Below are 14,442 nucleotides of genomic sequence, written 5' to 3'. Positions count from 1 at the left end.
ATACATTCTTGGCTCTCGGTCTGGATCTACTTTGTTAACCATCGTCATTGCGACATGCGACTTCTGAATCCACACCTTCCATTCTACTCAAATCATGGCTCTCTCCTCTTTCAAAAGACAATGGTCGCGAGCCTTGTCTCTCCGCGATTCATCACCACCCTCAACTAGCGCTGGTGATCCAGAGACTGTCACAGACGCGGTGCCGACACAGCAACAACTACCAGCATTTCACCGCTCAAGTCCAAAGGGATCGGTGTATCAACACTCTCCACCACATTCGGGAACCACGCTCCATGACCCAGATCATGCACCATCGCATATACACACCGAGATCTCCAACATCGCATATCCTTCTGACACCATGATCTTGACAGTAGGCGATAGTGTCATCACAGTCGAGACACACAGAACAGACGTCGAACAGAATGACCGAACAACGACACAGAAAAGGAAGAAGAGCTTCGGCTTGAGGAGGGTCAAGACAGCCCCTACAGGCTTACATGGCGCAATCACACATGGATCCATCACGACAATAGAGTCTACACCCGCGGCCAGCCGTATACGAGCATGGTCTTATCCACAAGTCAACTGGGATAAACTCAATCTTGTTCGACGTGTCCGTGGTAGTGTCGACCGCAAGGAAGCCCGTAAAGGCAAGGCCGCTTCTGAGCCAGGCTCGGATCCACAATCCCCAGCCGATGAGCATGAGATGCATATCGCGTCACAATTCCAGTACCCAATGATGTCTGGTGCTGCGCAAGACGATTCTTCGTACACGAAGCGACCCTCAGATGGTGCCGGGATATCACCACGAGCTTCGGGTTCCGCTTGGATAATGCCTTCTTCCTGGGCACAGAGTAGTGGCTCTCCAGGGAAATCCCTTCCGAGGGCAGACTCTCATGGTGAAGAAAAGCGCAAAGACTCGCATTTCTACGATGCTATCGTGGCCAAAGCGAAAGCCACTATAGACCTTGAAGCAGTTACTAGAGAGCTCACATCCGACAAGCGACCACATAGAAACTCGTCTATACTACTTCACCCCATAGACTGGATCAGAAGTCGTCACAACTCTGGTCAGTGTTCTTCGTCCGACTCATCAACCTCTGGCTCAGCGCCTCCATCCCCAACAACTCGCTCAGCACGCCCAGCACGTCGAAGACAAGAGACACATACAGCTCAGATCCCGAGCTTCGGCTGGCCTAGTGCCGAAGGACCAGATACGCCCATGCAGACCGCCCACGTACTAAATGCCCAAGCACAAAGCGTCTGTGGCAAGATATCTGAAGCATCTACATCCACTGTCGACGAGCTCCTCAAAGAGTCTCGCCCGACATATCTTCCACCTGGTGTACAGATTCCCGCACCAGGACAAGCAGGCCCTTCAGACTGGTTAGACCGCGGCTTGGAAGATCACTACCGTCGCTCTGCCGAACTCGCAACTCGAGCTTCCCATCCCATGGAACCTTCGCGCTACCTTCACGCACAACGAGGAGAAGATAAGCAACGTTTCAATCCTATGCATAAGTGGCAGCAAGATCAACATCCCGCCCATAGACACAATGTCCATTCCTTTGCAGTTGGGATGTACGCGCAAGCTTGGGATTGGGCACTCGATAACAAAGGCAAAGGTGTTGCACAATCGGACTTTATGGAGGGTCGTGGTGGAGAGGTTAAGAGAAAGAAAAGCAGTGGTGGACGAGGATCTTGTGTTACTACTTTGACACTTGCAGAGTGTGATTTCGGAAAGGAATAAGATGTATAGTAGAAGGATAGATCAGAGGTACTCCAGGCCCACGAGCAATCACGAAATCTGGGGGTCTCTCTCTACAATGATCGATGTCAATAGTCTTTGAAACTGTAGAGATGCACAATGGAATCCCGGGTTTGTGATGCTGCGTCGCAGAGAACGGTCGGAAATGTCACTCTTCTCAATCAGACAACCAAATCTGAAAAGTTACTATGCATTTTCACAGTTGACGAGATTGCCATGTATAGCAACCGAGACAGTATAGCCAGGCTCCTCGCTGCAGACGACGAAGCAGGCTCATGACTTTGAAGCACTATACCATAACCCTCCTCAACCCACCCGTTCCACCCAGTAATCTTCGTCCCGTGACCGCACATCTGCCTTTTCCATCTTCCCAATTGCCTTGCCTGTTACCTCCAGTTTCCTCTTTCCACGCCTCGTCTTCTGCTGTTCCTTGCATGAAAGCGACTTGACGGGGATGTTCACCTTGCACCCAGCGGAAAATACAGGTATAGCAGAAAACATAGCCTGTTTGTGCTGCTGTGGGTGTCGTGATGGCTGAGAGGCAAATCGGACATGTTGCAGCTGCATCAGAAGGAATCGGTGCAACAGTGTAGATGGGGAGATTTGTGAGGGTGGAGATTGGAGGATTGCGCTTCTCCTGTTTCTCTTGTTGCTTTTCCTCCTTTTCGTTTTCAGAGGTTGCAAATGTGACGCCGGATTTCTCGGGCGAGACAGGAGAAGGTTTTGGTATTCCTGTTATTGTGGGAGGAGGGAGTTCGAGTCCTTCTGCTGCTTTGCGGGAGAGTTGTCGTGCGAAATCCGAGGCGTGCCACCATTCCAAGAATTTCAGGGCGAAGATTGATGTTGGGAGTAGGATCTTGAGACTCGAGAGCAGGCGCGGGTATACGGTATGTGTTAATGTTCGTGGACTGAAGAGGGATTGTGGGCCAGGGGGAGCACCGGGTCGTGTTGGTGCAGGGGCGGCGGCTTGAGCAATGGCTTTGTGGTCTGCTTGGTTCATTCTGCGAATGCGTGTGCCGATGAGCCAGAAGAACGGGTTGTGGTATTTCGACGTGTCGAAGAGATATGTCAGGTTGAAAGCCAGCAGAGCGAAGTAGTAGGCGGCATTGACGCTAGGATAGACTTTCCGCAAGAAGCACTTGTAGTAATGGAAGATCTTTTGTCTGTATGTTGCATCCTCGGATAAGGCGTCACCTCTGAACGAAGGACCCAGGATATTCGCCGAAGCAGCATGCATGTCGTAGTGTTCGTCAAGTTTCCTCTTCGTATACGGCAAGGCTACCATGATGGCCAAGTTCTTCCAGATGTCCGAGTTGCGAAGCTTCAAGCTTTCGCGGACTTGATCTGGTGCTCCTAGTGCAGCTCTCGGGATCTCGCCTCCCTTGATTCGTAGTACACGCTCGCGCTTGAGTCCATAGAAGTTTTCTGTGAAGCCACCGCCATATGTGCGGAGGTAGTGTCGTTCGACGATCAAAGAAAGGAAGGCGTAGAGCTCATCGAAATTGTTAAGGATGCGGAGCAGGTAGCGGGGGTAGCGGTGTGTCGCGACAGCAAGGAGGTATCGTAATGATGGTGGAATCAGTGCACCAAGTTGTTGCTCGGATAGTAGTTCTGCTAACAGTCAGTTTACAACCATCATGATGCGACGGCCATCAGTGGTTACCGAAGAGCGACGGCTTCTGCTCATCCAGCCCACTCTGTAGATTGGTCATGAATTCCATACCGACTTCCTTCTCTGCCTCATCCTATTATAAAGTCGCCTCTTCTCCAAGGTAGTCGCAAGAAGCCTTTCGTTGTCTTGTGAATCTTCATGCTTCTTCACATGCCGGTGACGCGGAGGTCAAGATCCGGGGCAATAATCAGGCCGAGGTCGCTAGGTCTTGGCAAGGGTCTGCTGTCTATACCGTTCACAACGCCCTGCCCATTAATCATCTACATCAAATCATTGACATCAGGGACGGTATTGTTGACCATCTTCACGCCGTCACTCGGGAACCGCACCTATGATGTGAACCAGGAAGAAATGCAATTTTATGATTCGCAAAGAAGAACACAACAAAAAGGTATCTCGACGAGGCTTTCGGGCAAAGAAACACTCATGTCGCTTGGCAAGAAGACGCCTCAAACCAACGCCATGCACAAAGAACAAAGCACAACCGTCTCATCATCAACATAAACTGCATCCTCTCCTGACCTCACTCTCATCCTCCCTCAATCCTCGTCAAAGATCTGGAACGTATTCGTCAAAATCGTATCAACAACTCTAGCCTGCAAACTCGCATCTGCAATCTGCGGTCCAGTATGCGAACCCATCAAAGAAGGCGCAAAGCAAATGGCGAGATTGGAAGTCGACATGCGGTTCTTTGCGTAATGCTCCTGAACACGGTTGAGATGCAAGACCAAAGCTCGAAGGGTGGCGTAATTGGGGTCGGGAAGTTCATTGATGACAGAGTGGACAGCGTCGCGACGTTGAGTGTCGTCGTCGATGCGGGCGGCGTTTATGAAGCCGTTGTAGGAGCGGCGGGTCAAGAGGGGGTCGGGGAGTTCGCGGAAGAATTGTTTGAGGAGGCCGGCTACGCTGTTTACGTCGTGGTAGAAGGCTGCTGGGTTGCGGAAGTCGACGGTGGTAGAGTCTGTCATGTTGTCAGTATTGATTTATCAGATTACATGATCAAGAGGTGTTGACATACCGTGGTCGAAGAGAGCCTTGATCTGTTGGACATGGCTGGCTGTTCCACTGAGACGGTAAATACCCTCGACATCGAGTCCGAAGAGATCGACGGCCTGCATGCATTGGTAGACTATCATAGGGACAGCAGTCTGATCTCTTGCATAAAGGTCATCGAGGCTGACACCAAACACGGGCTTGAGTGGCGGGGGTAGAGCAGATGCGACAGGACCAGGAGACAGAGAAGGTTGTTGCGAGGGGAAGCTTTGCTGAGCTCCCATACTAGCAGGTGTAGTAGGTTGATAGGGTGCGCTCGTGCTCTGGGTAGAAGCAGAGAAAGCACGTGGCGCCCCTGAGCTGGTAGGATATGGCGCAGAGTTGTATTGCTGAGGTGGCTCGGTGGGGTAAGGTGGGTTGCCAGGGTTGGCGTAGAAAGGCTGTGTTGGAGATGTTGTTGCAGGTGGTGTGGCTGCTGTAGTGGGGTAGGTAGACTGTTGAGTCGTCACAGTCGATAGTGGTGTTTCAGGTAGCGCTGGGCCAGGAAGAGTGGCAGAAGGCTGTCGACTCGCTGGAGTTGGTGTCTGCTGCTTCGGTCTCAAAGTCGGGTGCTGTTCGTACTTGATGTCCGACGTCTTGGAAGGAATCTTCGAGACATGGCCGGCCAGATAGTTGTCAAAGTCTGATTTGTTGTCGATCTTCAAGACAATGTCGCGCAGACTATGTTGGACGGGCGCTGAAGCATCGGTAGGAGGGAGCGGGCTGACAGCGATGCCGTTGCCCAACAGAAGCTTCTCATTGAACGAGGCGAACTTCTGTAGTTGGAGGGCCAGACCAGAATCGCACTCGTTGATCAGCTCCTGCAGAGCCTTGACGGCCAAGGGACGCGAAGCCTTGATGAGCTCCTCTCTTTGGGCTTTCGCTGCTTGGACCTTTGCCTGATAGTCCGAGTCTGCGACCTGTAGCTTGCGCAGAAGATCTTCCTCTACCTGAGGAGCACTCTTCATACCCTTTAGTCCAAGTCTCCTGGAACCTTTTGCGTCGCCGGTACGAGCACGGTCATAATCCTCTGCAAGAGCGTCGTATCTTGTCTTTGCCTTCTCCATGGCAGCTTCGGCATCGGTAGCACGCTTCTCAGCATTCAGGCCTTCATGCTTCCAGTGCTTCCTACCCTTCTCCATGTTGTTGGAAAGCTCGTTCAGATCCTCGTGCATCTGGTGCAGAGCCAGAGAGAATTGCATGCCATTGTCGGCGATTTTGTCGTGGAGGCGCATAGCCTCATCCAGGCGGTTGACATATGAGCCCTGGCGCGACTCCTTGGAGTGGATGCTGTCGCTCGTCGACTTGACTAGGCGTCTGAGACCTTTGGCATGGTCTTCCTCCACGGCCCCTCGCTTCTTCAAGAAATCGGAAAAGTCCTAAGGCTTTTGTTCAGTAGGGCGTTAAATTGAAAGACGAGCATGCGTGAGCGTACGCGAGAAGAAGCAATGCTTTGCTTGAGACGGTTCAACAAGGTGTTTATACCAATCTACACGGGTCAGTCAAAAGCTTGGAGATTCGTGATGCGACAAACGGACGTCCGAGTACATGACTTTCTCCACATGGTTGGACACGGGCGCAGTCGCGGGCGCGACAGTCGGTGTGTCGTGCAAGGTGCCATTTGCATCACCGTTGGTGCCAAGTTCCGTGTCTCGCGGAAGGTCAGACGACATGTTGGGATAGAGGACGGTATGCTGGACTCGAGAGTGCAGGAAACGGAGAATGGTATTGTTATAGACGGAGCTCGTGAACACGCTTCCAATGGCCTTGGCACACGCGTCTGATACGAAGAGCTGGGGCTTAGATCCGCGCGCTACAGGTCGCTTTCGTCATGCTCCGGCCCTAGCCCGACCTTCCATAACAAAGCTGCCATTTCTCTGTACCACATCCACAACTTTCATCGCAAAAATCATGTCTGACGCGCACGCCCCTCTGACGTGGGAAAACTCCAGCAACACTCAGCCTCAGCTGGCCACGTCTTTACCATCCGAAGTCGTCAACTGTCTTGAGAATGCTCGCTATGTCCGCACACCCCGCCCCAAACGCTCGCCGTCGAACAAATGCTAACCATCATGACAGCTCCATCTGGCGACCTGCACAGAGCTGCAACCTCATGTCGCTCTCATGAACTACACCTATCTCGCCTCACATCCCTTTGCAGACTCTTCGTCGCAAATGCCCTCGGGTCCCGTCATCATCATGACTTCGAATCCTGCTTCGCGCAAGACTGTCAACCTTACCGCAAACCCTAATGTCTCGCTACTGGTACATGATTGGGTCTCACATAGACCCGCGACAAACAACAGAAACTCGTCCCCCGAGGGCCGCAGAGCTCCTGGTCGCAGTTCGCTAGCTTCGCTGCTGATGGGTATGAACACAACTCAGATGGGCTCCATCAGTGCTACCATCAATGGCGACGCCGTTGTGCTGCCTGTTGGATCGGAAGAAGAGAAGTGGTGCAAAGTACAACATCTGGAAAACAATACCTTTGAGAGGGAAGAGACATCACAGAACGTCCTGAGCCAATCAACAAGCAACGCAGAGAGTGAAGAGGCCAGCAGACAGTCTTTCCTTCAGGACGAGGACATAAGAGTTGTTGTCGTGAGGATAAGAGAGGGTAGAATCGCTGATTGGAAGGGTGGTGTCAAGGACTGGGTCTTGGCTCCTGCTGAGGGCACAACCAACCTGACAAACGGCGTTTGAAATGATGAGCTTGGGAGCATTTTCTGCAATCAAGAAACTGTTAATATTCTGCCATCTTCCGACCATGATGGATTTCTTCAAGTGTCGTATGTGAGGCTCGTCCTATAACACTATAGAAGCTTGAAGTTGACTCGGACATCGTTCTCCCGAGCCGAGTCTCGTCAAGTCAACCCTGATTGTCCAATAGCCTGGAGACAAATCTATCTTTTGTGCAACCATGACGGCAGACAAAAGATGGCACGAATAGCTACCGTATCTAATCAGAACAAGGGTCTGGATGAGCAAAAAGTCACGTGGATTTAGCGCATCTTGGCAGAGCGGCTGCCCCTCGCGCAGTCACCCTCAACCCTCTTTCGAACTTCACAACATCGCAACTTCTTACGCAACACTCTCCACTCAACAAGACTTCTTCGTCCACCGCAAGAACCCACCAAACAACACCTTACACACCTTTTATCCAAAACCCTTCCCCGGAAAAGAGAACAGCAACTGCGTTTTATGTCCGCCTCGATCGAAAACCTCAAGTCCTTCGGTACGTTTGCGCAACACCACCCCGCTACGTCAGGCCGAGACCAGCAGCACACCCCACCTTGACTTGCTCTTTGGACCTCCTCTACTGTCACTCATGGTCTATGGGTCACTTGTCCACCAGAGACGCCGAGCCCATCTGCCAGCAGTGACGGCGGAGGACAAGCGCCGACCGACACCGCCACACTTGGGCATCACCCGCTGACTCGTGTGACTCGAACAGACCCCTTCGCCGAAGCCGATGAAGACACCGGAGAGATAAAGCAGTCGAACCAGAGCAGCTACATTCACATCCGTATCCAGCGTACGTCTTTGCACTCCTTCCATCATCTGACCGTTCTTGGCAATAAGGCGGTCGCTGGTTACACTGAAAAAAGGCGGGGTATGCTGACACAATCTTTTCATCACAGAGCGCAATGGACGCAAGACCTTGACCACTGTCCAAGGACTCCCCAAGAAGTTTGACCAGAAGAAGATCCTCAAGGTCATCAAGAAGGCCTTTGCTTGCAATGGCACCATCGTGAGCGACACCGAGATGGGTGAAGTCATCCAACTCCAGGGTGATCAGAGAAAGGATGTCCAGGAATTCTTGTGTGACAAGAAGGCCGGCCTGGGTCTTGATGCCAAGACCATCAAGGTCAGTTTCGTCAAGCTCTGTCGCTGTCTGTCCGTCAAACTGACATGTCCCTCCAGGTCCACGGTTTCTAAACGTCCAACAACCGCGCCATGCACCCTCGTCGGGTACGAGAGATCGGCCGGTGGATTACCACGACATTTGTTCCTCTTCGAATCGTCTACAAGGCGCCCATTGCCACGATCCACACGGCTATTCTTTTGACTCTCTACGACCCTTTACGAACATTTTAGACATGATTTGCTATTGGCCAACATCATAAGCCTCGAATGATTGGCGCGGGAAATTCTGGCGTTGCTCGAAATCCCCGAAGCTGTCTTTACTGCTGTAGCAACAGTCTTGCACGACTGATTTGCTTCATTTGCTCTTTTTCCTGTTACCCTTTCTGTCTCAATTCTTCCTTTTGACCGCCTTTGCTGTTTTTGCCAGGCCCAGAGGACATTGCTACGAAATATGGAAATGCTCAGTATTGCTTTTACAAGCCTTTCATCTTTCCTGTGACTTTTCCCTACATGTTTCCTGTCTTTAAATCAGTTCGCCCGCAGATCTCTATCTTGGAGTCTATTGATCAACGTTTTTCTCTCTCTTTGGATATGCCCATAGTCGTCTTGATGAACTCATGGCTGTCTTCACTCTTTGGCGGAGTCCGATCACCGTCTTCAACATTTGGGCTGGTCAACATGTGCTCGTAGAATTATATCTCGCTATGTTACAATGTGGTATATTTTGAAAATGGTATTGTACAAATGTTGTGGCTTCCAGCCCCTCATGCCTATGGGACCGTCTCCTCATGCATCAGCAAGAGCCTCATTCGGATCCGACTCAGTCGTCGTACCCCAAATCATCCAATCACCCATATTACCCCTCTTACACAACCTCTGCACAACAAGATATTCCGTGACAGCCTTTGGACTCGCCTGACTACTCTGCTCATCCATAACCTCGACCACTTTCCCACCCAGCTTGACCTTCTTCACCATCTTCAAACTCTGCAAACTCTGCATCCTCACCACAACCTGTTGGATGGTGGTTTGCTGTGTCTTGTCCTTGTTATCCTCCAAACTCATGGGCATGTATTTGTGAGACACGACTTTGGGCTCGGCAAGCCATTGATGCAGGGACCACATCATGCCAGTATTTGGGCCGCGGGCGTGAATACGCGCTTCCAGGGACTGAGCGATATTTTCGCAGAGTTTTGGCATTATGGGGGCGAGGTTTCCTTGGGAAAAGGACGTGTACATTTCAGTGTAGAGGTCTTTTGAGATGGAGGGGATTTTGGAGGTTTGGAAGTCTGCGCGGGGTTTTACGTGCATGTAGCCCATGTAGTGGCGGCTGTAGATGTCAATGTATTAGTATGGGAGAGGTTCGTTTGGCAGAAAGGAGGCTTAGGAAGGAGAGAGAGGGAAGAGAGGGAGGAGGCTTACCCGAATATTTCCTTCATGCGAAGCCAGATGCGGTGTTTTTCGAGTGCGTAGCGTGTCTTGAAGTCTTGTGTAAGACTGGGTAATTGGTTTCCAGTGGGCATGATGAAAGTTCCTGTATCCCTTCAATTAGCCCCGCTGCTCTTGTATACCATCCTCTTTTTGTCGACTGACCAGGAATTAAGCCGACATCATTCGGCATCTGATCAATATTCTTCATCTGTTCCTTCTTCATAACCTCGAATGACTTTTGCGACGGCTGCTTCAGAGAAGTCTCTCGGGGTGCAAAAGACTTCTTCTTGCGTACACCGGCATTGCAGGTGTTGGTGTTGCTGAAGAGGCGTGCGGGCTGGTGTCGCAAGCATGATTGCCGGAGGTATGGCGCGAGGAGGGCAGTGAGTGGTGTGGTGCCGTTGTGTTGCAGCAGCAAGCGCTGCACCGGCGTGCGTGTTGACATTGTTGGGCTGTGTGTGATGTGAGGCGTAAAGTGGTGGCCGGTTGGTATAGATGTTTCTTGGTGGAGTGGAAATGTCGAAAGCATAGACCACGTCGGGATGCCGGGAGGCTTTTTCGGCGAACTCGGGGGTGAGGGTTTGGTACTGCACACGACCGTGACTGCTGCCACTCCAGAAATTCCATTGATAAGATTGTAGATCTGATACAAGGTAGGTGCGATCAACACGGCAGTGCTTTCGTACTTCTTCGGAAGTCTAAAGTTCCAAGATGTTTCAATGCATAGACGAAGCTCAATCATTGGAGCAAAAGCTCGGAATCCTTCTGCAAGACGGGCTCATGACCTGCACTGCCGCCCAAATGGCCCCAGATAAGATGCGTACAAAGGTCGTCTTGCCTTGATGCCCTGGTCAGTTCGAGCCTCTATCAACTTGAACACACCCACCATACAATGGATCTCGGGACAGCTGTCGGAGTCGTCTCCCTAGGCATACAAGTACTGCAAGGTGTCATCGACTATTATGGCGCTTATCAGGACTACGGCGATGATATCGCCAGCTTCTGTACCTCTTCCTCAGCTCTCTTAAACACCTTGCAATTACTCCAGCTGCAGCTGGAGCGAAAGGACTTCGTCTTTAGTGCCTCCAGAGTTCACATTCTGGCATCCGTTCAACAGTGTAACGGAGGCGTGACCAAATTGAAAAGGAAGTTGAACAAGATCAAAGATCAGCCCATACCAGCCAAAAGCGACTTATTCACGAAGGTCAAGCATCATGCAGTCAACCAACTACGAAGGGTCTCTTATCCCTTCAAGTGCAGCACTCTGGCCAGGTTGAGGGAAATTATACAAGACCTTAGAGATAATCTGGCCCTCGCTCTACAAGCCTTGGGCCTCGATACGGCCGACCAACACGCTAAGACATTAGCTACGGTCGATCTGAAAGTAGACGAAGTGATTACCAAGTTAGAACGCCTGAACAAACGTATAATTGACGACGAGATGAAAGAGTGGCTCTCTCCTACAAATTCGAGTCCATACTTGCAGGCAAAGCTGAAGCAATGGTCACCGCATACTGCTGCTTGGCTGCTACAGGGGAAGCTCTTCAGCGATTGGGTCAGAAAATCGGGATCGATATGGCTGACTGGCATGCCTGGATGTGGCAAGTCTGTCATCTGTTCTGCTGCAATCGCTATGACCGAAAGACAATGCACCGCGTCCAAGCGATCCCTGATAGCATACCACTTTTTTACTTTCACCGATGCCAAAACGAGGACCGTCGATGCTATGATGAGAAGCCTCGTACATCAATTAGCCCGTCAATCGGGCACCTTCTACAACGCAACGAATGTTTTGTTCGACAAGTGTCATGAGGAAGGTCAACCGCCTACCATTCCCGAACTATTCGACTTGCTCACAGAGGCTCTCCCCTATGACGCGGAGACCTACCTATTCTTGGATGCCCTGGATGAATGCGACGAGCAGACTGAGCTCACTGACTTCATCCAGATGTTGCAGAAAGAGTCTCCGAACTTGCATTTGTTTCTTACGAGTCGTCCTCACGTCGTATCTGCGGAAGTCATCAAACCGGGAAATCACGTCCAGATCGACCTGGCATCAGAACTTGACGCCATCAACGTGGACATCGAACGCTATGTCAAGCAATAACTCTCAAGCGATTCTGTCTTATGCAAATTCACCCCAGCTTTGAAAGTCAAGATCGAAGCGAAGCTGTCTGATGCCAAAGGAATGTAAGCTATGTATCGCTCCCATATTGATTCTTCCAAGACTGATGAGTGCCAGGTTCCGTTGGGCTTCATTGCACCTGCAAGGACTCAAGAACCCAAAGCTGACCAGAATGGGCGATCACATTGTCGAGAGACAACTGAACAATCTTCCCAAGAACCTAAACGGGACGTACGATAGCATACTCGATAGCATGGACGAGACTAAACGCTGCGAGGCCGAAAGGCTGTTAGCGATCATCTGCTTTTCAAAGCGACCCTTGGCACTGCCCGAAGTCGTTGATGCTCTTGCAATCGACTTCCAGGACCCTGACGAGGGACCCTTTGACCCAGACCATCGCGCCAAAAGACCCAATGGCAATTCTTGAGTACTGTCCAGGCCTTGCATCTCTGGTACAGCCAAACGATCTTCTAATTTCCGTAATGCCTTCGGTTGCACCAACAGTGGTGCTAGCACACTTCTCTGTCGAACAGTATCCGCATCTGAAGCTCGACGAATGGCGATTCGGGAAAGTAGCTGATGCTCAAGCACATATAGCTTGCATCTGTTTAAGATATCTTACGCAGTACGAAGACCCCATAAAGCTTGACTTGCTAAGTGCCGAAAGGAGATATCCTTTGTTTCGCTATGCCCGCATGAATCTTGCAAATCACCTGAAGCTCTCACTCTACGATGCCGGAGCTACAGAACTTACTTGGAAGTTATTCAACATGCCCTTTGAACTCAGAATTTGCTACATTGAGGGCTTGCATTTAGATGAGCTCTCAGATATCTGGAGAAGTATCTCCAGATCTAGTATCCAGTCGAATGCAGCGATCGGTCTCGTTTGTGCGGTTTTCTGGGGTTTGCGAGCACTAGTCGAGAGGTTCATCGCCCTCGACTTCACACGCATCAACGAGTCTGTCGACATCGAGCTCAAGTTTGGCAAGTATTTGCCGCGTACAGCAAGTGAGGCTGCGGCATTCGTTCATGACTTTGAGCTCTTTGTCTTACTCCACAAGGCCGGAGCCAACTTCAGTAACTCGTTGCAATGTGCTTTGGTGGTGAGAGTGGACGACTTACACCCCTCAGAGCGAGAGCAAGATACCACAGACGACATCATCAATTACATGCTATTCAGTCACTCAGTCGACTGGATCTCTCCCGATATCTTGTTTCTCGCCGTGTACCAAGGCAGAACTCGATTAGTGCAAACACTTCTCGAGAACGGCGCAGATCCGCTTGCTTATAGTCTCTACCCTAAATTCTCGCAGATGCCGATTCGGGTATGTCTCAGAACCCGGTGGTCGAAGTCTCTTGGGATGAAGCTTGAGGACAATCTGATTGATGTTGCCAAGAATAGAGGACACAAGGATCTTGAGAGATTATTGTGGGAACATACTCGAATCTCTACAGTTGACACCGCGGTTTCCTCAGCATTGATTGCACCCGAATCCAAAAACTCGTCTCTTGAGGATATTGGAGGTTCTATCAGCTGAGAATCTCAGAACATAGCTTGATAGCTTTCCGTATGAATGATCTGCGAAACCATCTCTTTTTACTTGTGAATTCTAGAGTATAACTTGATCATATCCCCCCCCCCCCCCTTTCATCGATTCTGTTGTTACTCTCTTTTCCCCCCCAAAGATTGCCCCTGAAGGAGAGTGAGTACTTGGGACATCCACGTGTAAAAGTCTGTAGATAGCAAGATCTGAAACACAAAAACACTCGGGTCGCGATGCCAGAATCCAGAAGATCAAAGGCAAAAAAAAAAGAAATAAGAAAGAAACCCAAGATGTAAACTGAAAAAACATCAACTTCGTAGAAAAAAAAAAAGCTAGACAAAAAAGGCCAAGTCGAAAACTACTACGATAAAGAACATATCGCAATCCAGGGGAGTTTATCTGAATCTCAGAACTCAAAAACTCTTTTCATCTCTCATGGCCTTTGTGGTACATAGGCGTGTGAGAATCTTTTGTAGCCATTTGTGAGGTATTGAACTGCCCCACTCTTTTTGAACCAAGGGAGTAAGAGTGTTAGACTGTAGCATTCATGGTCATCGAAAGAGATTTCCGGTCATGTCCCACAATAGAGCGCGAGGTGGCGATGATGATCCAACGGTTTGACATGGATGTGTATAGCAAGATGTCGCAGCACATAACTCCAACGCCTGACGATGTACATGCCAAGAGTCCTGACTGTGAAGGCAAGGGTCAACATGATTGATCCGTAATCATTGTTTCAATTGTATCTGTGATGTTGCGACTACTGCTACCAACCAAAATTCATGTGTGCTCTTGACTGTTTCATATACGCCCCAGCTCCATCCTCACCGAACTAAAACAAAAAAGAAGTGTCTGTGCTGTGACCAAAAAAAAGTCGGAGCGAGTGTGCATAGAAGGAAAGAAACAGAAACTCCTTCGCCGGTTAGACCACCCAGGATATCATGCGCTCGAAATGTCAGAAAGGAGGACCATTAACGCCATAAAGGAGAGTGCGTGAAGG

At 50.4% G+C, this 14,442-nt stretch overlaps 8 protein-coding genes across 8 annotated transcripts; 5 read left to right on the top strand and 3 right to left on the bottom strand.

Moving 5' to 3' along the window:
- Positions 1-94: 94 nt before the first annotated feature.
- Positions 95-1,753, top strand: AUEXF2481DRAFT_29501 (uncharacterized protein; the record flags this gene model as incomplete). The annotated part of the gene is made up of 1 exon (XM_013488348.1): positions 95-1,753. The coding sequence occupies one exon, from the start codon at positions 95-97 to the stop codon at positions 1,751-1,753; it is 1,659 nt and encodes a 552-aa protein (XP_013343802.1).
- Positions 1,754-2,060: 307 nt separating this feature from the next.
- AUEXF2481DRAFT_29500 (uncharacterized protein) lies at positions 2,061-3,492 on the bottom strand (the record flags this gene model as incomplete). Its single annotated transcript, XM_013488347.1, has 2 exons — positions 2,061-3,382; positions 3,435-3,492. 2 exons carry the CDS (start codon positions 3,490-3,492, stop codon positions 2,061-2,063), a joined length of 1,380 nt encoding a protein of 459 aa, XP_013343801.1.
- A 319-nt stretch (positions 3,493-3,811) lies between these two features.
- On the bottom strand, positions 3,812-6,192 carry AUEXF2481DRAFT_39973 (uncharacterized protein). Its single transcript, XM_013488414.1, has 4 exons — positions 6,014-6,192; positions 5,911-5,964; positions 4,462-5,854; positions 3,812-4,404 (listed from the first exon to the last, which is right to left on the bottom strand). The coding sequence occupies exons 1-4, from the start codon at positions 6,146-6,148 to the stop codon at positions 3,983-3,985; spliced, it is 2,004 nt and encodes a 667-aa protein (XP_013343868.1). The 5' UTR covers positions 6,149-6,192; the 3' UTR covers positions 3,812-3,982.
- A 194-nt stretch (positions 6,193-6,386) lies between these two features.
- Positions 6,387-7,178, top strand: AUEXF2481DRAFT_5025 (uncharacterized protein; the record flags this gene model as incomplete). The annotated part of the gene is made up of 2 exons (XM_013488287.1): positions 6,387-6,497; positions 6,555-7,178. 2 exons carry the CDS (start codon positions 6,387-6,389, stop codon positions 7,176-7,178), a joined length of 735 nt encoding a protein of 244 aa, XP_013343741.1.
- A 498-nt stretch (positions 7,179-7,676) lies between these two features.
- On the top strand, positions 7,677-8,414 carry AUEXF2481DRAFT_5024 (uncharacterized protein; the record flags this gene model as incomplete). The annotated part of the gene is made up of 4 exons (XM_013488286.1): positions 7,677-7,710; positions 7,930-8,010; positions 8,117-8,343; positions 8,400-8,414. The coding sequence occupies 4 exons, from the start codon at positions 7,677-7,679 to the stop codon at positions 8,412-8,414; spliced, it is 357 nt and encodes a 118-aa protein (XP_013343740.1).
- Positions 8,415-9,007: 593 nt separating this feature from the next.
- AUEXF2481DRAFT_39970 (uncharacterized protein) lies at positions 9,008-10,368 on the bottom strand. Its single transcript, XM_013488413.1, has 3 exons — positions 9,936-10,368; positions 9,765-9,876; positions 9,008-9,672 (listed from the first exon to the last, which is right to left on the bottom strand). The coding sequence occupies exons 1-3, from the start codon at positions 10,216-10,218 to the stop codon at positions 9,129-9,131; spliced, it is 939 nt and encodes a 312-aa protein (XP_013343867.1). The 5' UTR covers positions 10,219-10,368; the 3' UTR covers positions 9,008-9,128.
- Positions 10,369-10,438: 70 nt separating this feature from the next.
- Positions 10,439-12,086, top strand: AUEXF2481DRAFT_218202 (uncharacterized protein). The gene is made up of 2 exons (XM_013488549.1): positions 10,439-11,963; positions 12,016-12,086. Exon 1 carries the CDS (start codon positions 10,666-10,668, stop codon positions 11,878-11,880), a length of 1,215 nt encoding a protein of 404 aa, XP_013344003.1. The 5' UTR covers positions 10,439-10,665; the 3' UTR covers positions 11,881-11,963; positions 12,016-12,086.
- AUEXF2481DRAFT_217998 (uncharacterized protein) lies at positions 11,991-13,525 on the top strand. The gene has a single exon (XM_013488548.1). It carries the CDS (start codon positions 12,240-12,242, stop codon positions 13,434-13,436), a length of 1,197 nt encoding a protein of 398 aa, XP_013344002.1. The 5' UTR covers positions 11,991-12,239; the 3' UTR covers positions 13,437-13,525.
- Positions 13,526-14,442: the final 917 nt, after the last annotated feature.

The sequence above is a fragment of the Aureobasidium subglaciale genome, assembly GCF_000721755.1.
Source record: "Aureobasidium subglaciale EXF-2481 unplaced genomic scaffold scaffold_10, whole genome shotgun sequence".
NCBI classification, from domain to species: domain Eukaryota; kingdom Fungi; phylum Ascomycota; class Dothideomycetes; order Dothideales; family Saccotheciaceae; genus Aureobasidium; species Aureobasidium subglaciale.
Note: the sequence above shows the minus strand (reverse complement) of the source record. Positions and strands in the feature narration are given on the sequence as shown.

Excerpts from the sequence above, each read along its gene's own strand:
- AUEXF2481DRAFT_39973 (XM_013488414.1), bottom strand. The coding sequence starts at position 6,148 with ATGTCGTCTGACCTTCCGCGAGACACGGAACTTGGCACCAACGGTGAT. Across the intron at positions 5,965-6,013 it reads AGAAAGTCATGTACTCGGAC|ATTGGTATAAACACCTTGTT; the intron begins GTCCGTTTGTCG and ends TGACCCGTGTAG. Across the intron at positions 5,855-5,910 it reads AAAGCATTGCTTCTTCTCGC|GACTTTTCCGATTTCTTGAA; the intron begins GTACGCTCACGC and ends CAAAAGCCTTAG.
- AUEXF2481DRAFT_39970 (XM_013488413.1), bottom strand. The coding sequence starts at position 10,218 with ATGTCAACACGCACGCCGGTGCAGCGCTTGCTGCTGCAACACAACGGC. Across the intron at positions 9,877-9,935 it reads TGATGTCGGCTTAATTCCTG|GAACTTTCATCATGCCCACT; the intron begins GTCAGTCGACAA and ends GAAGGGATACAG. Across the intron at positions 9,673-9,764 it reads CGCATGAAGGAAATATTCGG|CCGCCACTACATGGGCTACA; the intron begins GTAAGCCTCCTC and ends TGACATCTACAG.
- AUEXF2481DRAFT_218202 (XM_013488549.1), top strand. The coding sequence starts at position 10,666 with ATGGATCTCGGGACAGCTGTCGGAGTCGTCTCCCTAGGCATACAAGTA.
- AUEXF2481DRAFT_217998 (XM_013488548.1), top strand. The coding sequence starts at position 12,240 with ATGCTCTTGCAATCGACTTCCAGGACCCTGACGAGGGACCCTTTGACC.